At 41.6% G+C, this 25837-nt stretch overlaps 1 protein-coding gene across 6 annotated transcripts; it reads right to left on the bottom strand.

The window, feature by feature from the left end:
• Positions 1-1089: 1089 nt before the first annotated feature.
• On the bottom strand, positions 1090-25296 carry LOC115137217 (coiled-coil domain-containing protein 149-like). Of its 6 annotated transcripts, XM_029673390.2 has the most exons (14): positions 25113-25295; positions 21423-21594; positions 18123-18284; positions 15819-15857; positions 11934-12041; positions 11606-11722; positions 10755-10927; positions 10533-10605; positions 10049-10133; positions 4662-4809; positions 4355-4431; positions 3801-3836; positions 2267-2536; positions 1090-2037 (listed from the first exon to the last, which is right to left on the bottom strand). In XM_029673390.2, the coding sequence occupies exons 3-14, from the start codon at positions 18180-18182 to the stop codon at positions 1883-1885; spliced, it is 1341 nt and encodes a 446-aa protein (XP_029529250.1). In that variant the 5' UTR covers positions 18183-18284; positions 21423-21594; positions 25113-25295; the 3' UTR covers positions 1090-1882. The 6 variants fall into 6 exon arrangements, with proteins under 6 accessions (XP_029529250.1, XP_029529247.1, XP_064880757.1 ...); XM_029673387.2 differs by lacking the exon at positions 21423-21594 and having other exon boundaries at positions 25113-25296; XM_029673389.2 differs by lacking the exon at positions 21423-21594 and having other exon boundaries at positions 1925-2042; positions 25113-25296.
• Between the last annotated feature and the right edge of the window lie 541 nt (positions 25297-25837).

Raw genomic sequence — 25837 nt, 5'->3', positions numbered from 1 at the left:
GACCACAGACCACTTCTCAGTTCCTATGCTTCCTGGCTGATGTTTTGGTCACTTTTGAATGCTGGCGGTGCTTTCACTCTAGTGGTAGCATGAGACGGAGTCTACAACCCACACAAGTGGCTCAGGTTCTGTAGCTCATCCAGGATGGGACATCAATGCGAGCTGTGGCAAGAAGGTTTGCTGTGTCTGTCAGTGTTGTGTCCAGAGCATGGAGGCGCTACCAGGAGACAGGCCAGTACATCAGGAGACGTGGAGGAGGCCAACAACCCAGCAGCAGGACCGCAAATTCGCCACTGGCGCCCTGTGCTCTTCACAGATGAAAGCAGGTTCACACTGAGCACATGTGACAGACGTGACAGAGTCTGGAGACGCCGTGGAGAACGTTCTGCTGCCTGCAACATCCTCCAGCATGACCGGTTTGGCGGTGGGTCAGGTGTGGGGTGGCATTTCTTTGGGGGGCCGCACAGCCCTCCACAGCCTGACTGCCGTTAGGTACCGAGATTAGATAATCAGACCCCTTGTGAGACCATATGCTGGTGCGGTTGGCCTTGGGTTCCTCCTAATGCAAGACAATGCTGGACCTCATGTGGCTGGAGTGTGTCAGCAGTTCCTGCAAGAGGAAGGCATTGATGCTATGGACTGGCCCGCCCGTTCCCCAGACCTGAATCCAATTGAGCACATCTGGGACATCATGTCTCGCTCCATCCACCAACGCCACGTTGCACCACAGTCTGTCCAGGAGTTGGCGGATGCTTTAGTCCAGGTCTGGGAGGAGATCCCTCAGGAGACCATCCGCCACCTCATCAGGAGCATGCCCAGGCGTTGTAGGGAGGTCATACAGGCACGTGGAGGCCACACACACTACCGAGCCTCATTTTTACTTGTTTTAAGGACATTACATCAAAGTTGGATCAGCCTGTAGTGTGGTTTTCCACTTTAATTTTGAGTGTGACTCCAAATCCAGACCTCCATGGGTTGATAAATTTGATTTCCATTGATCATTTGTGTGATTTTGTTGTCAGCACATTCAACTATGTAAAGAAAAAATGATTTTATAAGAATATTTCATTCATTCAGATCTAGGATGTGTTATTTTAAAGTTCCCTTTATTTTTTTGAGCAGTGTACATAAAAATAAAAAGCAGTAGAACATATGAGGAGCTAGTAGGTTCTCTGTACTGGTCAGTCCAGGCCAGCTTCAACCACTGAATAGAAGGGCCGCAGGGTTCAATTCCACGTTACAGCAACTGTAGCAGAGTAATATCTCTTTCAGAAATCTTGGGAGCTTGGAATCACCAGTAAGCAGTACGACATTTTACAGAATGCACCCTCAGGAATATTGAAACCCATTCTATTACAGTGTCAATCTAGGCATGGTTTTGGCTGAAGTAGCTGTCATTTTTCACTGTTTTCCCATCCCGGTCTGATCATTCAGCATTTGAGTGGCTACTGTTCAAGGGAAGGATTTCTGACTTGTGGTGTGATTGGTTATTCTCCCCGTGGGTGGGACTTGTTTGAATAGGAGAGCTGCAGGTTGATGTTGAGGATGGAAGATTGGTGTTTTCTGTCATAGAGCCCTCTGCCATGTCAATCTCCTCAGACCCCACCCTAAAGACGTTGTCATCTGACCAACTCACCTCTCTCTGGGTGGGTTTTGTGTCCTTTAGAGGCTCTGATATGTGGCATATGTCTTTACAGGAGGACACGTCCAAGTCTGGCCTTGAGGAAGGGGATGGAGTCCCGCCTACAGTCTCATCTAATTGGTACCATGGAAGCACTGTGACCTCATTTGCACTTTGTGATTGGTCGACAGTCTGACATTCATCCAGGTTTATTGTCTCTCCTTGAGAACAGTCAGTGACTTCCTCAGCAGTTTTGCCTGACTAGTTTTGCTTGGATGTGTCCAGGCTGACTGGTGACACTAGTGGCTCTGACTCCTTGGTGCTTATTTCTGTATCCCCAGTCACACTGGGTAACCCCCCCACATGTCTTGGGACGGGGACGGGGATCTGCATGTCATTGGCTACCTTGTCATCCTCTGCTCTATGGTCAAAAGAATTGAGAATGTTATGGTGTAATTGAAATGTAGCAGCATTACTAACATTGATTTGCAGCAATGAGAATGGTGTAGTCATCTGCTGTAATACAAATTAACAATATAGTACATAAGAGCCAGTGAAAGATACATTACTCTATATAATGCATGATAATTGGAATGTAAAATGGCTATTTATACAGTTAGTCATAATTACATAGAATATTTTTACCTGTGGTAGACTGCACAGTGGAAGGTACTTCCTGCTCAGTAGGGGGTACTTTGTGATCAGTGGGAGGTACTTCCTGCTCATTGGGGGTTACATCCTGCTCATTGGGGGGTACTTCGTGCTCAGTAGGGGGTACTTCGTGCTCAGTAGGAGGTACTTCTTGCTCAGTAGGGGGTACTTCGTGCTCATTGGATGGTACTTTCTTCTCCTCAGAGCTTGTCACAGTGGAGCTAGGCTGCAGAGTTTCATTCAGGATGATGGCATCTCTCCCTCCTATCACAAAACAAGCCAAATTATATTACAAACACTATTTTTTACCCCTTTTTTGTGATATCCAAATTGGTAGTTTACAGTCTTGTCCCATCGCTAAAACTCTAGTACAGGAGAGACGAAGGTCGAGAGCCATGCGTCCTCCGAAGCACGACCCCGCCAAGCCGCACTACTTCTTGACACATTGCTTGCTAAACCCGGAAGCCAGCCGCACCAATGTGTCGGAGGAAACACCGTACTCCTGGCGACCATGTCAGCGTGCACATGAGTCAATGGCACAAGGACATCCTGGCCGGCCAAACCCTCCCCTAACGATGCTGGGTCAATTGTGCGCCGTCTCACAGGTCTCCCGGTCACTAGCACTGCGATGCAGTGCCTTAAACCACCGCGCCACTCGGGAGGGCCATATTACACTTTTGATATAATAAGTCCTAATGCCTGTACAGTGTTAACATAACCATGTTGCAACAATTGTCACATATTTCTACTAGATCACGTCAGCAACTGTATTGACAAAAATATTATACTCCCAACCTACCCAGCACATAAAAGCCAAGATCTTTACTTGTAATGAATTTACAATACAAAGAACTGGCAACCAAGGCGTCTCAGTGTTGTGTGACTGGGCAGAGCATCCCTTATTTTTGGGTACATCATACTGTAGAAGGGACAGGGTAAATATAGGGTGTGGCTTCAGAGTGGCTTCTCTTCTGGACTGGGCCCAGATCAGTTTGTGCTGTGTAGCACACCAATGCAGAAACGACCATACGAGTTGACTATGCAGCTCAAACAGATCTGGGACCAGGCTCCCTCTCTTCAGTCGAGTCTGGGTTTACAGGGATCAGTGCAAAGGACATTCTTCCCATCCAGTGAGAAAGAAAGAATGTTCAGAAAAATATAGTTAGGTTTATTTTTGGGTTCACACTGTAGACAAGAAAGACAGGGACAGCATTGTGACTTTCTCTCTGCCTGACCGGCCTTATTATTTTGAAGGCCGGTCAGGCTTTCTGCAGTGACTCAAAAGTTTTATAAGTATGGTTTTGTTGCATTAGTGTATTTTCTTCTCCGTAAAAAAAACAGACTAATCTCAAAAATTGCATGCAGTGGGGATTGCTAACTATAAATATAGCAAAACAAGTGTACCATGGATATTTTCAGGGACAGGATGGAGATAAAGCAAGCAACTTTAAAAAATAAAATAAAAAATGTTAGTGCGCTATAGTACAGTATAATATTAGTGAAGTAAAGTAAAGCAGTGGAAACATACTTCCAGAGAATCCCAGAGACACATTGTAAGTCAGGCCTCCAGAAAGCAGAAGGAAAAGAGAGAAGAAACTCAGTACAGTGGGAGAGATGGAACATCAATCAAAATCATTCATAGTTTGACAATAGTGACTGGGTAACAATAATACTGGCCAGTGACCACATACAGGATCAAAAGCTATCAGTATGAGTCACCAGTTAATAGTGCCTCATACCACCCAATAATACTATATTTATATTAGGTCATGCCACTTTCAAACAGCATTTATGAATGTATACAGCAGAGGCATTCAAATGCGAGCCTGGGGGTCCGGAGTACTGCTGGTTTTCTGTTCTACCTGATAATTAATTGCATCCACCTGGTGTCCCAGGATCTAAATCAGTCCCTGATTACAGCAGGGAAATGAAAATCAATCATGTAACTGGCTTCGAGGTCCACATTTATATTTGCAAGGTATACATACAGGCTAGTAAGTTACTCATTATGCATCATGATATAAATTCTAAAATAATAAAAATGACCTCGGAACCAAAAAATAAACCGTGTGTGGCAGAGACCTGGGAGGCTCCATAATCCCGAGACCTCTAGAGTCTTCAGTTTCTTCTCAAGCTCCCCTACTCGGTTTCCCAGAATCCTGTTTACATAGGAAGAGTTACAAACAACATAGGAAGAGTTACAGACTGTATTCACTGAGGTGAGATGTTCACAACGTTACAGGTAGAAATGCAATAATTGAGTACATGGTATAGGGGCCACTTACAGAGTAACTAGAGGAAATTAGTCATGAGAGTTAGAAAAACAGAAGAAATTCTGATTAAGAAGAATGGAATTAAAACATTTCTACAGAGTAGAAGAGCTCCCTACTTGTTGGTTTGGCGCTGGTGCTGAATGACCAGGTTCTTCTCATGGATAGTTTCCAGTAGGGCTGTGGCCAGGGACTTGAGGTCTGAGATGGACTGAGACGTGACAGGGAGACTACATCCGTTGTCCTCAGAAAGCAATAATTCCTGCACTGAACACACACAAATCCCATTAAGATAGGTAAGATGATCAGAAAAAAAAGATTTAGTCTGTGATTATGTTTGCCTAGGCAGATGTTTTGGGGGGTTTAAGTTTAGAGTGTCCATCTTGGATAGCTTTGCCTTTTGATGCGTATTACGTATGGAAGTAAATGCATGGTGCAAGAGCATGTTAGCTGGATACAGAGGGATGTTGTGGCATTTTGATTATGTATTCATTATCTAAAATGAAATGTGCAGAGAACTGACACAATGTTCAGAGATATCTACATCAGCACTGGCTTTAGAGGAAAATTAGGTAACACTTTACTCGACACCCAGCGTCATAACCATGTCATAACAGCTGACATAGCATGACGTAACAGCTGACAGCTTGTCAGTAACATGTCATGACCCATATATTTACACCGGTTGAGACAGTGTGTTATTTTATGGCTGTTATGACACCTACACACATCAAATCCCACATTTACTCAGATTAGTTGTTTTCCTGCCAAGACGTTTTCCTTTTGTTTGAAAGTGTTTTTTTTAAGTCATTTTCTATTGTTGTAATGAACTCTTTACAGTCATGTTTTTTGCATAACATTTTAAATAACTTGTCGAAAATACACTTTGACACTGTCATAAAGCATTATTCCGACCCAATGGAATTGTGATACAGCGAATTATAAGTGAAATAATCTGTCTGTAAACAATTGTTGGAAAAATTACTTGTGTCATGTACAAAGTAGATGTCCTAACCGTCTTGCCAAAACTATAGTTTGTTAACAAGAAATTTGTGGAGTGGTTGAAAAACGAGTTAATGACTCCAACCTAAGTGTATGTAAACTTCCGACTTCAACTGTAAGTACTTAGGCACTTGGGTTGATATGGATTTTACATTTATTTATTTTTTTAAACATCGATGAGCTCATTAAGCAGATTATTCAGTCAACCTTTTTTATCGGTTCTTGGTGATATTACACTGAAGAAAAATATAGACTCAACATGCAACAACTTCAAAGACTTTACTGAATTACAGAAAATGTAAATAAATTATCAAATCTAATTTTATTTGTCACATACACATGGTTAGCAGATGTTAATGCGAGTGTAGCGAAATGCTTGTGCTTCTAGTTCCAACAATGCAGTAATAACCAACAAGTAATCTAGCTAACAATTCCAAAACTACTACCTTATAGACACAAGTGTAAGGGGATAAAGAATATGTACATAAAGATATATGAATGGGTGATGGTACAGAGCGGCATAGGCAAGATACAGTAGATGGTATTGAGTGCAGTATATACATATGAGATGAGTATGTAAACAAAGTGGCATAGTTAAAGTGGCTAGTGATACATGTATTACATAAGGATGCAGTAGATGATATAGAGTACAGTATATACATATGAGGCCCTAAGCTATGGATTTCACATGACTGGGAAGACGGGCATGCATCTGTTCGTCACAGATACCTTAGGGGCGTGGATCACAAAAACAGTCAGTATCTTGTGTGACTACCATTTGCCTCATGCAGCGCAAAACATCTCCATCAGAGTTGATCAGGCTGTTGATTGTGGCTTTTGGAATGTTGACCCACTCCTCTTCAATGGCTGTGAAAAGTGGATATTGGCGGGAACTGGAACACGTTTATCCAGAGCATGCTCAAACATGCTCAATGGGTGACATATCTGGTGAGTACGCAGGCCATGGAAGAACTGGGACATTTTGAAAGTCCAGGAAATGTGTACAGTTCCTTGCAACATGGGGGAGAGCATTATCATGCTGAAACATGAGGTGATGGCAGCGGATGAATGGCATGACAATGGGCCTCAGGATCTCGTCACGGTATCTGTGCATTCAAATTGCCATCAATAAAATGCAATTGTGGTTGTTATCCGTAGTTTATGCCTGCCCATACCGTAACCCTACTCCCACCATGGGACACTCTGTTCGCAATGTTTATGTCAGCAATCAGAATAATCAGAAATAGTTGGTAACATAGGTAAGATGTTTTATATTCATCATATGTTTGTAAGTTACTTCTCATCAGAATCTTTATTTTTGTATAATACTGTGGCCGGGTTGCAGTCATCTGTTCTCTGTCAGGACTAAGTTACTTGGGCCGCAGAGAGGGGAGAGGTCAAGCGTGTATCTCTTGGCTCCACAATGTCTGTGTGCCAGTCAATGTGTCTCTGTGATCTTGTCAAGGAGGAGTGGATTTGATATATGCCTGTTGATATGAGGATTTGTTTTATGGTCCTGAGTTTGAGAAAAGAACATAGTTTAGGAGACAAAGCTGAATGATAAATTATGGCCAATGCTGTCTGGCTATGTGCGTCTTTGCTATAAAATATCTCAGTTGCAATGTAAGGGATTCAGAGAATTCAGATATAGACACTGAATTGATCTGAGAGTCACATGGTTGTGATGGAGCTCATATAATTAAAGATGGACTTTATGATAACTCTGACTTGTGTGGTTTGCTCTCATGATTTGGTAAATACAGGAAATTTCCACGACACCACACAATGCCAACTGCCAGGGTCAGTTGAAACCAGGATTCATCCGTGAAGAGCACACTCTCCAGGGTGTCAGTGGCCATTGAAGGGGAGAATTTACCCATTGAAGTCAGTGACGACAAAACTGCAGTCAGGAGGTCAAGACCCTAATGAGGATGATGAGCACACAGATGAGCTTCCCTGAGACGGTTTGTGACAGTTTGTGCAGAAATTCTTCAGTTGTGCAAACCCACAGTTTCATCAGCTGTTCTCAGACGATCCCGCATGTGAAGAAGCCGGCTGTGGAGATCCTGGGCTGGTGTGGTTACATCTGGTCTGTGGTTGTGAGGCCGATTGGACGCACTGCCAAATTCTCTAAAACATTGGAGGTAGCTTATGGTAGAGAAATGTAATTCTCTGGCAACAGATCTGGTGGACATTCCTGCATTCAGCATGCCAATTGCATGCTCCCTCAAAGCTCAAGACATCTGTAGCATTGTGTTGTGACAAACTGCACATTTTAGACTGGCTTTTTATTATCCACAGCACAAGATGCACCTGTTTAATAATCACGCTGTTTAATCAGCGTCTTGATATGCCACACCTGTCAAGTGGATGGATTATGTTGGCAAAGGAGGAATGCTCACTAACACGGATGTAAACAAGTTTGTGCACACAATGAGAGAAATAAGTTTGCGATTATGGAAAATGTCTAGGATCTTTTATTTCAGCTCATGAAACCAACACTTAACATGTTGCGTTTAAATTTGGTTATTTATCAAAGTGCAGCTGCTACTACTCTTAAATGGGATGCCATCTACAATACTGCCCTTCTTTTTGTTACAGGTGAGTTTTGATACTTCAAAAACCTCCATCTTCTCACTTTGCGTTTCAAGTAGAGACACCAGAGTTGCCTAACCAGTTCACAGGATTGGTTAACTCTAGGTTCCTAGGGTCTCCACCAAGCTAGGTAAATCTGCTTTTAGTTTTAATGCACTGTATTGCTGTAACAAAATTCTAAATATATTTCATCTTAAGGTTCTGTTCGTGCAGTTTAGAGTATTGATTGGGGAATTATTTGTGGAGGAATGTAACTGTTTCTGGGTGATTTGTGATGTTTACTTGTGATGTTTCCCATGACTGTGTTTTTGTATTTTAATATAATGTATAGTACCAGTCAAAAGTTTGGACATCTACTCATTCAAGGGATTTTCTTTATTTTTACAATAAATGTTCTATATTGTAGAATAGTGAAGACATCAAAACTATGAAATAACACATATGGAATCAAGTAAACAAAAGTGTTAAATCAAAATACATTTTATATTTGAGATTCTTCAAAAGTAGCCACCTTTTGCCTTGATGACAGTTTTGCACACTCGTGGCATTCTCTTAACCAGCTTCATGAGGTAGTCACCTGGAATGCATTTCAATTAACAGGTGGGCCTTGTTAAAAGTTAATTTGTAGAATGTATTTTCTTCTTAATGCGTTTGAGCCAATCATTTCTGTTGTGACAAGGTAGGGGTGGTATAAAGAAGATAGCACTGTTTGTTAAAAGACCAAATCCATATTATAGCAAGAACAGCTCAAATAAGCAAAGAGAAGAGCCAGTCCACCATTACTTTAAGACATGGTCAGTCAATCTGGAAAATTTCAAGACCATCAAGTGCTATGATGAAACCGGCTCCCATGAGGACCACCACAGGTAAGGAAGACCCAGAGTTACCTCTGCTGCAGAGGATAAGTTCATTAGAATTAGCAGCCTCAGAAATTGCAGCCCAAATAAATGCTTCACAGAGTTCAAGTAACAGACACATTTCAACATCAACTGTTCAGAGGAGACTGCGTGAACCAGGCCTTCATGGTCAAATTGCTGGGGGTGCTTGCTGGTGACACAGTCTGATTTATTTAGAATTCAAGGCACACTTAACAAGCATGGCTACCATAGGATTCTGCAGCGATACGCCATCCCATCTGGTTTGCGCTTAGTAGGACTATATTTTGTTTTTCAACAGGACAATGACCCAACACACCTCCAGGCTGTGTAAGCCGCTAATTGACCAAGAAGGAGAGTGATGGAGTGCTGCATCAAATGACCTGGCCTCCACAATCAACCGACCTCAACCGAATTGAGATGGTTTGGGATGAGTTAGACCGCAGAGTGAAGGAAAAGCAGCCAACAAGTGCTCAGCATATGTGGGAACTCCTTCAAGGCTGTTGGAAAAGCATTCCAGGCAAAGCTGGTTTAGAGAATGCCAAGAGTGTGCAAAGCTGTCAAGGTAAAGGGTGGCTACTTTGAAGAATCTCAAATATACAATATTTTTTATTTGTTTAACACTTTCCGGTTACTACATGATTCCATGTGTTATTTCATAGTTTTGATGCCTTCACTATTATACTACAATATAGAACATAGTAAAAAATAAAGAAAAACCCTTGAATGAGTTGGTGTCCAAACTTTTGACTGGTACTCTGTGTGTGTATATTTGTGTTTGCAGGTCACATTTCAAAAAGAGACCTAGGTCTCAATAGGTCTACTACGAATAAACAAAAAACTACATACAAATAAAATGTTTATTATTTTGTTCATTAGTCCACTGTTAATACAATCCCCCAAAACTGTGTTTTCTAACTCCAAGTCTGAAAGTGTGTACGGTTTCAAGATGGAGTACAATGATTGATTTGCATTATGAACTAATGAACAAAATACTAACAGAAAGATGAGTAGGGGAATGGTTTGTGCAGTACCTTGTTTGGCAGAGAGCACCCCAGTGAGTGCACTGCTGTTAGCTTTGCCATAAGTCTTGGAGTTCTTCCTGCTCTCCAGAGCACTCTGAAAACCAGTAAAATATTCATATGATATATTGTATACCCCTGTTCACTAACATGATTGAGCATGTGTAGTAGTAGAGGATTGTGAACCATACAAACTGTAAAAAAAAAAACATTACCAAGTAAAAAAAACATACCGATAATCATACAGTTTGTCAAACTTGGTTTGAGAGCTACAACTGATATGGGTGCCATCTTGGCAACAAAACTGTCACTAAAGATGACATTTTAATTGACATTAGAACATGAGCCCAGAAACTCAGTTACCAGCTTTGACCAAATAAGGCCTTGAGTAGTTATGATACTTAAGATCATCTCTAAGGATTGTTCTATTCTATAGTATTATTAGTACTATTCACACAACAATGTTAAAGGCTTGTTTATATGTTGCTTACAATACCTTGTACTTCATGACATTCATTTTGAGCATGGTGACCTCCTCCTGCAGTTGTTTGAACCGCTCGTGTAAATATCTGAAAGAAAACAGTTTATTTAAAAAGTATTCCAAAACAAATGCCCAAAGTCATACATTGTGAAGAAAGTTGTTCATGAACATCCTTATTGCATTCAGTAAAACATTACAGATATTACATACATTATGTTCTCCCACACACAAACACACCTGTTCTCCATGCAGAGTGCATCTACGTCTAGAATCCGACACTCGTGTCCCCCCAAGATGTGGTTCACCTCGTGGTTCAGCCGCTGGGCCTTTTCCTGGAACACGTTACGCTCCGCCCTCACATCCTGCAGCTCATCCGTCAGAGATTTCACACTGTGCTCCAGCTCCTGATTCTAGGACACAAAAAAAAACACAACATGTACGATTTCAAACTTTGTAAGGCATTTCAAACATTGTAAGATATGCCTTATAAATACCTATAATATTACAGATTGTGACAAACCTCCAACACTGCCTTGTATAATGAGTGGGCAACATAGGCTGAACTATGGTTAGTTGGGAATATGGTAGTGACAATTGATCTCTTATCTTGCTATATGAAAATATTAAAACCATCTGTACAACTTCATTCTGCCATTAGTGTTGTTTCCAACGTCACCCAAGGTATGTTCCTCACACTTGCTTCTTTTATTAACCCACCACCATACCCTCTTTGTAGGACAACTTATTCTACAACTTTGATTAAAAAAAGAGAATGCAGTCTTGTTCAGAATTTTTTTATGTATTTAAGACAGTAAAAAGGAGAGAGATGAGGGTGGAAACCGTTCAGAAGTGCCAGACCGGGGAATTGAACCCTGGTCTCTAGACTGGACATGTGGTCCAATGCAATTAGTCGCAGTACCACTCAACCAAATGTAGCAGAGGTGAATCAGACTCACACTTTGCAATGAGGTAGCCCTGCCCTGGAATTTCCTCTTGGTTGAATGTTAAAGAAGTTGGTTTCCTGAGTGGTAGCCCGGGGTTCAGATCCCAACAGTTACAAATTATGGCACAACCGTTCCATTCCTCACCTGCTCTCGTGCAGTCTCCAACTGCTGGACCAGGTCCTCCCGCTCATAGGCCTGGAAGTGCCTTGCCCCCACCTCTTCATCCCCCAACCTCTGTCTGGCTATGGTCATCCGCAAGAGCTGTGGGAGGGTAGGGGGGAGGACAGAGTCAATTCCATTTCAATTTGGAATGTAACCAACAGTAACTCCACTGTTGGATTTCAAATGTGCGTAAACGATTGCTGCACTGTCAGGAAGTAAACTGAATTGTTTTTCAAATGATGAAAATTTGAATTTCAGTTTACTTCCTGAATTGAAAAAGAATTGACACCATCACTTAAGGATATCATACCTTGTTATCCCCCTGGGCCTCAGCCAGTCGTTGACTCAGCTCCTTCACCTCTTCAGACAGCTGCTTACTCCTTTCTCTGGAGTCTCTCAACAGCTGGGCCAAATTCAACTGAGAGTGAATGATATGTACAGCTGAAGTCAGAAGTTTACATACACCTTAGCCAAATACATTTAAACTCAGTTTTAAACAATTCCTGACATTTAATCCAAGTAAAATTCCCTGTCTTAGGTCAGTTAAAATAAAGTGGTGATCCTAAAGAATGTGAAATGTCAGAATAATAGTAGAGAATTATTTATTTAATATTTTATTTCTTACATCACATTCCCAGTGGGTCAGAGGTTTACATACACTCAATTAGTATTTGGTAGCATTGCCTGTCAATTGTTTAACTTGGGGAAAAACTTTTCAGGTAGCCTTCCACAAGCGTCCCACAATAAGTTGGGTGAATTTTGGCCCACTCCTCCTGACAGAGCTGGTGTAACTGAGTCAGGTTTGTAGGCCTCCTTGCTCGCACACGCTGTTTCAGTTCTGCCCACAAATTTTCTATGGGATTGAAGTCAGGGCTTTGGGATAGCCACTCCAATACCTTGACTTTAAGCCATTTTGCCACGACTTTGGAAGTATGCTTGGTGTCATTGTCCATTTGGAAGAACCAATTGCGACCAAGCTTTAACTTTGTGACTGATGTCTTGAGATGTTGCTTCAATATAGCCACAATTTCCCACCTCATGATGCTATCTATTTTGTGAAGTGCACCAGTCCCTCCTGCAGCAAAGCACCCCCACAACATGATACTACCACCCCCGTGCTTCACGGTTGGGATGGTGTTCTTTGGCTTGCGAGCCTCCCCCTTTTTCCTCCAAACATAATGATAATGACCAGAGGACATTTCTCCAAAAAGCCCAAAATGTTTCCATGTGCAGTTGCAAAACCGCTCCTCCGCTCTCTCCACTGGCTTCCAGTTGAAGCTCGCATCCGCTACAAGACCATGGTGCTTGCCTACGGAGCTGTGAGGGGAACGGCACCTCAGTACCTCCAGGCTCTGATCAGGCCCTACACCCAAACAAGGGCACTGCGTTCATCCACCTCTGGCCTGCTCGCCTCCCTACCACTGAGGAAGTACAGTTCCCGCGCAGCCCAGTCAAAACTGTTCGCTGCTCTGGCCCCCCAATGGTGGAACAAACTCCCTCACGACGCCAGGACAGCGGAGTCAATCACCACCTTCCGGAGACACCTGAAACCCCACCTCTTTCAGGAATACCTAGGATAGGATAAAGTAATCCTTCTCACCCCCCCTTAAAATATTTAGATGCACTATTGTAAAGTGGCTGTTCCACTGGATGTCTTAAGGTGAACGCACCAATTTGTAAGTCGCTCTGGATAAGAGCGTCTGCTAAATGACTTAAATGTAAATGTAATTGTAGTCTGTATTTTTTAAAGGCGGTTTTGGAGCAGTGGCTTCTTCCTTGCTGAGCAGCCTTTCAATTTATGTCGATATAGGACTTGTTTTACTTTGGATATAGATACTTTTGTACCGGTTTCCTCCAGCATCTTCACAAGGTCCTTTGCTGTTCTGGGAATGATTTGCACTTTTCACACATCATCTCTAGGAGACAGAATGCGTCTCCTTCCTGAGTGGTATGACGGGTGCGTGGTCCCATGGCATTTCTACTTGCGTACTATTGTTTGTACAGATGAACGTGGTACCTTCAGGCATTTGGAAATTGTTCTCAAGGATGAACTGGACTTGTGGAGGTCTACCATTTTCTTTCTTAGGTCTTGGCTGATTTCTTTAGATTTTCCCATGTCAAGCAGAGGTACTGAGTTTGAAGGCCTTGAAATACATCCACAGGTATGCCTCCAATTGACTCAAATGATGTCAATTAGTCTATCAGAAGCTTCTAAAACCATGACATCCTTTTCTGAAATTTTCCAAGCTGTTCAAAAGGCACAGTCAAATTAGTGCATGTTAACATCTGACCCACTGGAATTGTGATAGTGAATTATGTGAAGTGAAATTTGTCTGTAAACAATTGTTGGAAAAATTACTTGTGTCATGCACAAAGTAGATGTCCTAACCGACTTGCCAAAACTACAGGTTGTTAACAATACATGTGTGGAGTGGTTAAAAAAAAGTGTTTTAATTTAACCTAAGTGAATATAAACCTCAGACTTCAACTGTACACGATACTGTTCTTTCACATCTACACAGCAAATGTGAGATCAGAATTTTAACACAGTGTTAAATGTAACACTTTCTTAAATGTGTATGTGACCCATCAGAATATTGCTGATAAATGCACACTAAGAAAATGTAACAGCATCAGCTCTAATAGTCTTATGGAATTAACACCTGTGGACTTACAGTAACTATTTTTGGGGTGTTACCATAAAGCCTTTGGCATATTTATTTCGCTGGGTGCCTTTCGAGTGAATTTTAGAGGTACCTGTTGCACCCATGACGGCCTTTTCTAGTGACAGAGACATGATTGTTGCATTCGATGGTTTTCAGTCCTGTAGCCTTCACTAAGTTAGTGCGTAAGGTCATATTTTATAATAAAAATGAAATTATTTATGAGAATACATAACATTCTTGACAATACCATTGTTGGAATCGGCTAAACTTTGATCATTGAGGTAGTAAATGAATGATAGGAAATGAAAGAGACTATGTTAGAAGTTAATGGTTCTCTAAAGAAAGACAGAAGGCTTTGGAACGTGTTTGATGTAGGAGAGGAGAGCGATGTGTTGATATAGGGAAGACAGATGGACATCTGTGGATCAGGAGGTGAGGTCAGTTCCCCTTAAGGGAGTAATCAGGGTTAGTATCTGGCTACCTTCTTTCCTGTGGAGACAAACTGTAAGGAGGAGTGTCTTAAGTAGGATGTATATAAACTGTGATGTCTGAAATGTTTGCTGTCTGATTTCAGCTGTGCAGAACCTTTGGGAATGATTCAACTTGGTTAAAGCTTAATTAAAGCTTCTCTAGTGTTCTTGAGTTATTTACTCTGAAAAATAAGAACCTAACACCATACTTTGACAGCCTAGTTTTACCCTAACACAGTGGTCTAAAACTCCTGGTTTGTAGGCTACATCGGCAAGTAATATTCTGCTGGCTGGCAAAGTGTTATATAATTCCTATTTGAATCCATTTAGGATATACAACAGTCGGAACTTTTAATCACCCGCATCTGCAGATAGAATGCCTGCCAAGGTAGGGAGATTGATAAATAAGACTACCTAAACCATCTAAACTGGATCAACCATCTCAATAACGGGTGAAATAAGTCCAACCACTTAACATATTTTTTAAACAAATCCAATTTTTATTTATCTTTGTGTAGCATAAGATCAATTAATTAATTCAATAACATACATATTAAAATAAACAATTCTAAAAAGCAACCTGCAACAAAGAATGCTGGGAAATATGATGAGGCCCCTCCCACGTCTTTTTCATGGAAATTAACACAACACAGTCGAGTAACACCAACTGGTGTTGATTCCACTGTGATTCAAATAACACTTAATTTACTCACAGCATATGGTGTCAATTTCGATCCCACATCCCATTTCGATCCCAATTTCGACCCCACTAGAGTCAACATTCAGATATTACAATGACAACACTTACCTCATCACAGAGATTTTAACACCCGCAAATTTGCTGTGTAGTCTAGCATACTATAACGTCCTCGACATAGGGAAGTTGCTGGCCAAGTGTGTTATGTCAGTACAGTACAGTCATAATGCAAACCGTTACCTCGGTCATCCAATTTGACACGGTTTATCATTTACTTTTCAGTCGACACATTTAGACTGCCACGCTACTACAAATAGTAAGAAAATATTTTGACGCCATGGCGTCTATTGATGTCGACTTACTTGATTTCGTTTTTCAGGTGGTAGACTGGAGTCTCCATCCTAGAATGTAGAAGAAAAAAATATAGATCGTGAGGACAGATCACTTATCTGAAGTCAAGATAAAATTGTATGATTGATAAGACTATGGTTAATAAATTATGAAAATGTAAAGAAATAAAGTACTATACAGTGCATTCGGAAAGTATTCAGATCCCTTCCTTTATTCCCACATTTCGTTACATTACAGCGTTGATCTAAAATCAAATATGATTAAATAATTGTTTTCCCTCAATCTACACACAAAGCCCCATAATAACAAAGAGAACAGTTTTTTATTTGTATTTTTATGTATTAAACAGAAATACCTTATTTATAAGTAAGTATTCAGATCCTTTGCTACAAGACTCAATTTTGCTCAGGTGCATCCTGTTTCCATTGATCATCCTTCAGATGTTTCAACTTAATGGGAGTCCAACTGTGGTAAATCCAAATGATTAGACATGATTTGGAAGGGCACACACCTGTCTATATAATGTCCCAGACAGAGCAAAAACCAAACCATGAGATCGAAAGGAATTGTCCTTAGAGCTCTGAGACAAGATTGTGTCGAGGCACAAATCTGGGGAAGGGTACCAAAAATATTCTTCAGCCCCAAGAGTGGGGCAGCAGTCTAAGGAACTGCATCTTAGTGCTAAAAGAGTCGTTTACAGACCCTGGTTCGATTCCAGGCTGTAACACAACCGACCGTGATTGGGAGTCCCATAGGGCGGCGCACAATTGGCCCAGTGTCGTTAGGGTTTAGGCCGTCATAGTAAAGAACAAATTCTTATTTACAGACTAGCCTAGTTAAATAAATAAAATAAAACATTTAAAGAACACAGCGGCCTCAATCACACTTAAATGAAATAAGTTAAAAACCACTAAGACACTTCCTAGAGCTGGCCGCCCGGCCAAACTGAGCAATCGGGGGATAAGGGCCTCGGTCAGGGAGGTGACCTAGAATCTGATGGTCCAAAGTTCCTCTGTGGAGATGGGAGAACCTTCCAGAAAGACAACCATTTCTGCAGCACTCCGCAAATCAGGCCTTTATGGTAGTGGCCAGACGGAAGCCACTCCTCAGTAAAAAGGCACATGACAGCCCGCTTGGAGTTCGCCAAAAGGCACCTAAAGGATTCTCATACCATGAGACACAGATTCTCTGGTCTGATGAAACTTAGATCCAACTCTTCGGCCTGAATGCCAAGCGTCACATCTGGAGGAAACCAGGCACCACTCATCACCTGGCCAATACCATCCTTACGGTGAAGCATGGTGGTGGCAGCATCATTATTATGTTTTTCAGTGGCAGGGACTGGGAGACTAGTCAGGATCGAGGGAAGGATGAACGGAGAAAATTACAGAAAGATCCTTGACGAAAAAAACTTCTCCAGATCGCTCAGGACCTCAGACTGGGGCGAAGGTTCACCTTCCAACAGGACAACAACCCTAACCACACAGCCAAGACAACGCAGAAGTGGCTTCGGGACAAGTGTCTGAATGTCCTTGAGTGGTGCAGCCAGAGCCCGGACTTGAACCTGATCTTACATCTCTGGAGAGACCTGAAAATAGATGTGCAGTGACACTCTCCATCCAAACTGAGAGCTTGAGAAGATCTGCAGAGAAGAATGGGAGAAACTCTCCAAATACAGGTGTCAAGCTTGTAGCGCCATACCCTGCTAAAAAGCTAGTTAAATAGTTAAGCTACCCAGGCTATCAGCATTGACTCATCACATACACGGCTGTTACTGTTTATTATATATCCTGTTGACTAGTAACTTTATCCCTACCTATATGTACATATCTACCTCGTAGCCCTGCACATCGACTCAGTACTGGTACCCTGTGTATATAGCCAAGTTATCAATACACTCAATGTGTATTTATCCCTTGTGTTATTATTTTTCTATTATTTATCTTTTTCCTCTCTGCATTGTTGGAAGGGTCCATAAGTAAGCATGCCACTGAGTCTACACCTGTTGTTTAGGAAGCATGTAACAAATCAAACTTGATCTTCATATTTCTTGTGATACCGGAAGTGTCACTTTGAATTATTAGAACTCGGTAATACAACTTTTGATTGAATGAGGCCTTTAATGTCCCTCGTGTGAGATAGGCAGTAGTAAGGTATTGTAGCAATGTGAGGAGCAGTTGTGGAGTCGTAGTGTGAAGTAGTGGCTCTGGGGTGAAGTTTCCCCCCTAGGTACAGATCTGGGATCAGATTCCCCTCCCCTAATCCTGAAAATGTAACTGATCCAAAATCACCCTATTCCGAGGGTGTAGACTCACTATGAGTTCCCTGTACTTCTTCTTGAGTCCCTGGTGGCGTTCTCGGAGCTGGTTGGCCATCAGCTGGTATTGGTCTCTCTCCTGTTGACAGGTATCCAGCTCCTTGGACAGAATCAGGAGGGCCTCCTTCTTGCTCTCCAACTTGCGCTTACACACCAGGAACTGTACACATGACAGGAACACACATTGTCATCTTGTGCAAGCAGATCAGATATACTGTAAAAAAGGCAACTTGCCTGCATGATGAGATCACTGTGTGGGACATATTAAACTTCTATAAGCAGGACACACTGTACAGCTAACTGCCAAAATAATGGAAACACCAACCAGGGTCCCCACACCTTCTTAAACATCAAATTCAAGGACTTTAAGGCCTTTCCAGGCCCAATTCAAGGACCCAGCATGGCATAGTTTGAGACATGGATCAAGGTTAATTAAAGTTACAACACTGAGAATTATTATAATGAGAACTAGCAGGCTTTACAGAAGCTCACAGACAATTAAAGAGAGAGACTTGAATGTGTGAACACTTCTCAATTGTGCTGTGTTACAGTGACGGCAGACTACGTGGTCTCTTGCCTTCTCTAACAAAGCAAAACAATATATTGTGTATAATGAGTGATAAAGACAGACTTATTTACGAGTTGAAGAGCTAAGTAAACTCCTCGTTTATTTAATTACCACCAGCTTAACACGAAACATGTCGCAGAGCAAAAACAATACCTTTTTTCCCCCAGTCATTCACTTTTAGGACATTCACTTTTTTGTTGAGTAGTGTTTCTATTTCAGCTCTTATCTTTAGCACCCCTTCTCAGGCTATTGGACTTGGCAATAAGAGTGAGATTGCCTGTGCTCTCCGCTTTTGTCTGCTGAGGTCTCAAGAGCATTTGTCAGTCCTTTTCTTCCCTTTAAGTTAATCCATAAGGTCTCTGTTTTTTGCTCATCCATTCTTCTCCGTTACCCTCTTCTTCTTGATGCATCACATACCTCTGCCTTGCAGATGCCACTGACATCAGCAGCGATCTGTCAATGCACACATTATGTATGCCACCCACAGCTCTTATGTGGTCAACTACACATCTCTGTGCTACGTATGAATCTTCAAGTTCTCCACTTCAATCTTCCAATTGATGGAGAATCCATGCTCTACGGAGGCTTGCCCATGTGACAGTAAGAGGAGTTGGTGGCAAAGTCTCCAAGGATTTCTGAAATCTTTGTCCTTTGACATATACTCATGTAAAAATGTGTCCACGCTGTCTTGGACAGGATCAAAGTTTACAAACTGAGTGTTGGGCCTGGACAATGTCATCAATAAAATGTGAGTATTGTTGAATGATGTTATCACAATCTTCTTCCTCTCGTTGACCATTTACAAGGCAGGTCAGGGCCATCTTCGATTTTTCTGTAGACAGCATCTTTCCATTTGTGCCTGCCATTTCCCTTGGATCAAAGAAAGATGCGAGACCAGAGAGTACTTCAATGGGGATTTCTCAATGAGTTTGTTAACAGTTGTGAGCATACACTTCTTGCAAGCGATTTTGAAGTCCATCAATGTTCTCGGGCAACAAAAATCCCTGCGGACAAGTCTCTCATAATTCTTCAAGTAACAAAGCCCAAGTCTACCTGTGAGTAGTCGATGTGATTGGATGACTGGCTCACCTCGACATCAATAAGTTTGTGGGGTCTTCACTTCTTTCATGAGGTCTGGCTTAATGAATCTGCTTATCAAGCTCTTAAGCAGCTTGAACAATGGCACCATGGGCTTATCGGTCTGGTAGCGTGTGAGAAATGGTGTCCCTTCTTTGCTCACTGACAAGATAAAATAAAGTTTTGCTGTCATGAGAGGGTCCTTAACAGCCTCCTGAATCACCTCAAAGGACTTTGTGCCTGGATTATGGCTAGATCTACAGCCTTCACATGTTGCCATATGGGGTAAAAACTCTAAAGCTTGTTCAAGCACGGGCGCATTTTCAACCCACTGTGTCTTGCAAAACCTAAGTGGCATTGGGGGATCTGATGATCCAATTAAGTTAAAGTAGTCCTCCCTGCGGGCTGGAGTATCCTTCAGAAGTTGGTAAATAGCATCATGGAGCATCACTTCCCAACCTATGAGTAAAAACACCCAAATTACATTTGGTCTACCCATGGAGATCTGATTCTGAAGCATGTTTTTCTTTGGTAGATCTTCGGTGCTTTTCTCATAAACAGCTTTAAGGTCCAAAGCAGTCGCATGTCCCATGAATTTAGAATCATAAATTATTGTCACGACTTTGTCCTTATCCCATAAACGGGCGTGAGTCACACTGCTTTGACTGTGCCTTTCTGTTAAAGCTCTCAAAGAGAAGTACATAGTCCTCCTCCCCAGCAGACCGTTTTTTAGACAATAAATGCCTGAAATGAGGAGCCAAGCCATCTGTGCACACATAGCTGGTCTTTGTTGCCCCGCATGCGAAGGTCTGGGCTAGTGCACTGTCTGGGAACATCACTAAGAACAGCACCTAAAAGTAAAAAAGAAAAAGAAAAGATTTAAATCAAACACTTATTTCTGTATCTAGCCTGTGTGTGAACGTGTGTGTGTGTGTGTGTCAGAGAGAGAATATGAAAACAAACATGTTCCTAAAAATAATTTAATGTTACAGGTGACAGTTTATAAACCATACCACTCACCTGTGCGTTCACTAGAGTGGAAAGAGTAGTAAGACTCCATCATATTCAGACACCATAATGTCTCAGCCCGCAATGTGTCCTCTTTTGGAACGCCAGTTATGACAGACTGTCTTGAGGTGGTGAATGTGGTAGTAGTTGTAGAAGATTGTCTTGGTGGTGATGTAGATGACGATGACTTTTCCACTTAGTTCAATAGAGTGGGAACTGTAAGAAAATAAGTGTCCAAGTCTGATGAATACTAGCTAACTGGTTAACGTTAACTAGCATTAGTCATGAAATGTTGTCACTAACGACTCCAGTTAACGTCCTTTAACTAAATGTAAACTTTCAGTCAATGTCAGCAAACCATTTATTTGAAATGTTCACTGTCTAGTTCTGCTTGCCTCAAGTTGGCTAACGTTAGCTAGCTAGCACTATATTGACAGGTGTGATTTTGTGGGAGAACTGACTGACATCTAGATAACGTTAGCTAACAACAACATAGCAAACGTTATTTTACCGAAAAATTCTGTAACGTTAAAGTTAAATTTGCCCAACTGCGAAGAGATGGAATAATCTAGCTAACTAATTAACGTTAGTAACTAACTATGGTTGTTGTATTCCTTTCTACATGTTACCAGGGGTAGGACCCACCTGCTTTTAACTTGTGCAGTGCCGTCATGTGTGATGCTCCAGCAGCATGGCTCGTCACAGCTGCTTCACCCACTTTTATTGATTTGCGGCAGGCTCTTCATCGGGCCATATGGATGTCCCATGGATCTTCAACAAGCCAGTCTTTGTAAATGTCTTTGGTGAGACTCGAGTCCTGGAATGTACATTTTCCAGGCAGAGCTGAAGGTTCACTTAACGTTAGCTTTCTCGCTTCCTTCATCATTCATGTATGCACCTGACCATCGCACTTGCGAGGCAGGTGACGCATGAAACAAGGACACAGAGACGGCGGGAGACACACATGCAGATAGCGGAACTTAGCCTATTACGCGGAACCCAAACCATCGTGCGCCATGTGCATCTATTGCATAGTGCATTTATTTTGCCCCCCACACCAAATGCGATCACGACACGCAGGTTAAAATATCAAAACAAACTCTGAACCAATTATATTAATTTGGGGACAGGTCAAAAAGCATTAAACATTTATGGCAATTTAGCTAGTTAGCTAATTTGTCCTGGGATATAAATATTGAGTTGCACAAGGTCCTCTACTCCGCCAATTAATCCACACATAAAACGGTCAACCGGATCATTTCTAGTCATCGCTCTTCCTTCCAGGCCTTTTCTACTCTTGACTTCACATTGCGATTAACAACGTTCATAAATTAGGTGCATTACCGCCACGGACCTCGTTCGTCTTTCAGTCACCCAAGTAGGTATAACCAATGAGGACATGGCACGTGGGTACATGCTTCTATGAACCAATGAGGAGATGGGAGAGGCAGGAATTGCAGAGCGATCTGCGTCAGAAATAGAACTGATTTCTATTTTAACGAGAGCAGTGGGTGCAAAAATGGAATAACATAGATTCACACAAGACGGAAGCGGTGTGGTCAGTCTGTTACTGACGTTACATTTTTTATTAAAGAACTTCCATTTCCATTCTTGCACAAAATATATAAATTCAAGCACGTTCAATGACTCATGTCTATTATGTCTATTTTTTTTAACTTTCAAGGCCTTGATTTTTTCTCCTCAAATTAACACACTTTCAAGGATCCATGGGAACCCTGACAAACATAAAGTAACAGGGCATTGGGCCACCAGAACAGATTCAATGTGCCTAGGAATAGATTCTACAAGTGTCTGGAACTCTACTGGAGGGATGTGACAATTTTTCCACAATTTGGTGTTTTGTTGATGGTGGTGGAAAACGCCGTCTTAGGCGCTGGTCCAGAATCTCCCATAATGGTTCAATTTGGTTGAAATCTCATGCCTGAGGCACGCGCATGCATGCACGCACGCACACACACACACACACACACTTTAAACCCTCTATGCTCCTTTGAGACCCGTCTTTCAAAGTCACAGATATTTTCTTAAAGTAGGGCTGAACAGGTTCTGGTTAGACTATATTTATCTCTGGCTCCCTCTTTAGTAATTTGTTACCTATACATTACATCTACAGTTGAAGTCAGAAGTTTACATACACTCAGGTTGGAGTCATTAAAACTTGTTTTTCAACCACTCCACAAATTTCTTGTTAACAAACTAGTTGTGGCAAGCCGGTTAGGACATCTACTTTGTGCATGACACAAGTATTTTTTCCAACAATTGTTTACAGACAGATTATTTAACTGTATCACAATTCCAGTGGGTCAGATGTTTACATACACTAAGTTGACTGTGCCTTTAAACAGCTTGGAAAATTCCAGAAAATTATGTCATGGCTTTTGAAGCTGCTAATTGACATCATGTGTGTCATTTGGGGGTGTACCTGTGGATGTATTTCAAGGCCTGCCTCTGCTTGACATCATGGGAAAATCTAAAGAAATCAGCCAAGACCTCAGAAAGAAAATGGTAGACCTCCACAAGTCTGGTTCATCCTCGGGAGCAATTTCCAAATGCCTGAAGGTTCATCTGTACAAACAATAGTACGTAAGTATAAACACCATGGGACCACGCAGCCATCATACCGCTCAGGAAGGAGACACATTCTGTCTCCTACAGATGAATGTACTTTGGTGTGAGAAGTGCAAATCAATCCCAGAACAACAGCAAAAGACCTTGTGAAGATGCCGGTACCAAAGTATCTATATCCACAGTAAAACAAGTCCTAATATCGACGTAACCGGAAAGGCCGCTCAGCAAGGAAGAAGACACTGCTCCAAAACCACCATAAAAAAGCCAGACTACGGTTTGCAACTGCACATTGGGACAAAGATCGTACCTTTTGGAGAAATGTCCTCTGGTCTGATGAAGCAAATGACCATCGTTATGTTTGGAGGAAAATGGGGGATGATTGCAAGCTGAAGAACACCACCCCAACCGTGAAGCACAGGGGTGGCAGCATCATGTTGTGGTGGTGCTTACAGCAGGAGGGACTGGTGCACATCAAAATAGATGGCATTATGAAGAGGGAAGAAGTGAAATCATGTGGATACATTGAAGCAACAACTCAAGACATCAGTCAGGAAGTTAAAACCTGGTCGCAAATGGGTCTTCCAAATGGACAATGACACCAAGCATACTTCCAAAGTTGTGGCAAAATGGCTTAAGGACAACAAAGTCAAGGTATTGGAGTTTCCATCACAAAGCCCTGACTGACCTCAATCCCATAGAACATTTGTGGGCAGAACTGAAAGTGAAAGTGTGTGCGAGCAAGGAGGCCTACAAACCTGACTCAGTTACACCAGTTCTGTTAGGAGGAATGGGCCAAAATTCAGCCAACTTATTGTGGGAAGCTTGTGGGTGGCTACCTGAAACATTTGACCCAAGTGAAACAATTTAAAGGCAATGCTACCAAATATGAATTGAGTGTATATAAACTTCTGACCCATTGGGAATGTGATGAAAGAAATAAAATATTAAATAAACCATTCTCTACTATTATTCACACCTAACGAATACATGACCAAAATAAAGATTGGAATAGTTTATATAATGCTTTATATAGCTGTCACATTCCTGTGCTGCACCTGTGTGCTTTTTGACTGACTAACCTTAACCTAATTGTTAACAAAAGCTTCTGTAAATAAGCTTAGAATGTACTGTAGGCCAACAGTACAAACACCATGTGAAAACGTTTGTCTGGATTCTTCTCAAAATGTACTTCCTTATGCTTACAAATGTTATGGGGATAGCATATGGCCTATGCCCACAAGGAAGACTATGTCCGTAGCAGGAAAACATGTAATGGACTTTATTGAAAACATTTAGATGTTTATTAGTGCAGTACTAGACAGTCTTCCTTCCCTCCCTCCCTCCCTCCCTCCTAACAAACGAGGACGATTTTATAATCGCATTAAACCACGGTTAATCCATTTCCATTTAAAATGAACATGCGTCAAAATGTTGTATCTCATTCCATGTTCAAGCCGTCATATTTATCAAAAGAAACGACGTAGCGGTTCTGTTTTAGAAATAAAATACCCTGTACGCATCAGTTCTAGTTTGTTGTAGGCTAGCATGTTGAATTTGAAATATGCAACTGCGTTGTAGATTAAATAGGCTACCCGATGAACATTTAAACTATAGGAAGTGTTTTTAAAAAACGAGATATTGTAGCCACATTTATTTCAAACAACGTGATATAGATACTGACAGCTGTGAGCCGATGGATTGAGATTAAGTTTGACATGGAGGCAGTGGCATATTGAATAAACTCACCTCGCTGACCAAACCCTGCCAATCGCTTTCGCTTCTTCTTGAGGAATTCATCTCGTTTGTTTTATGACAGCCTTTCAATGTTGTCGTTTATCAAGCTTGACGGTACAGTCAGTATCAGGAGGGAAGCATCACTGTATTTATTCTGCATAGGAAGGCATGCTATTTCAGTCTACCTCACTTCCGTCTGTCTGTCAGTTGCGTGCGTGTGAAACGTCAGCAGAGTTGAGCAGCTATCAGGGTCATTAATATGAATATGACTGACCTTTCAGTGTGATCTGTGTCTTCTTTGTTATGCAAATATGCCGACATTTTAATGCATTTGTATACGAAATATTGTGTTTTCCTTTTGCCTCAATGCCCTGCAATGTCGGTCTTAAACATAGGGTGGTGCACTTATCACACTCATCTTGAGGTAAATGCGTAGGCTTATAGGCTATATCCTACAGAATCAGGTGATGCTCATAGCCCTTGTTAATGTATTCAAAGAATATTGACAATGTGTTGTTGTTTCACAAAGAAATAAATATAACAGCATAGGCCTACTTGCCCTCCTCTTACAAAATTGATTGACAACTAATCAAGGAATGGAAGTGGTTTGGAAATCTCCCCACACATTACAATTTCTCTTATTCTCATAACACTAGCTAATACATGTAGCCTACCGATGCACTGATGTCCTCTATTCTTGCAAGGCAGAGATAAATCTGTCACAAAGGCTCAGTGCT

The sequence above is a fragment of the Oncorhynchus nerka genome, linkage group LG11, assembly GCF_034236695.1.
Source record: "Oncorhynchus nerka isolate Pitt River linkage group LG11, Oner_Uvic_2.0, whole genome shotgun sequence".
NCBI classification, from domain to species: Eukaryota; Metazoa; Chordata; class Actinopteri; order Salmoniformes; family Salmonidae; genus Oncorhynchus; species Oncorhynchus nerka.
This window is presented reverse-complemented; position numbering and strand designations above follow the sequence as displayed.

What these genes read in the sequence shown, in the direction of transcription:
- LOC115137217 (XM_065024685.1), bottom strand. Translation starts at nt 25,163, where the DNA reads ATGAATTCCTCAAGAAGAAGCGAAAGCGATTGGCAGGGTTTGGTCAGC. An exon ending in AGAAGTACAGGGAACTCATA is followed by an intron (nt 15,858 to 18,122) that starts GTGAGTCTACAC and finishes TCTACATTCTAG; the next exon opens with GATGGAGACTCCAGTCTACC. An exon ending in GTTTATTTTTTGGTTCCGAG is followed by an intron (nt 2,537 to 4,318) that starts GTCATTTTTATT and finishes GTTTTGTGATAG; the next exon opens with GAGGGAGAGATGCCATCATC.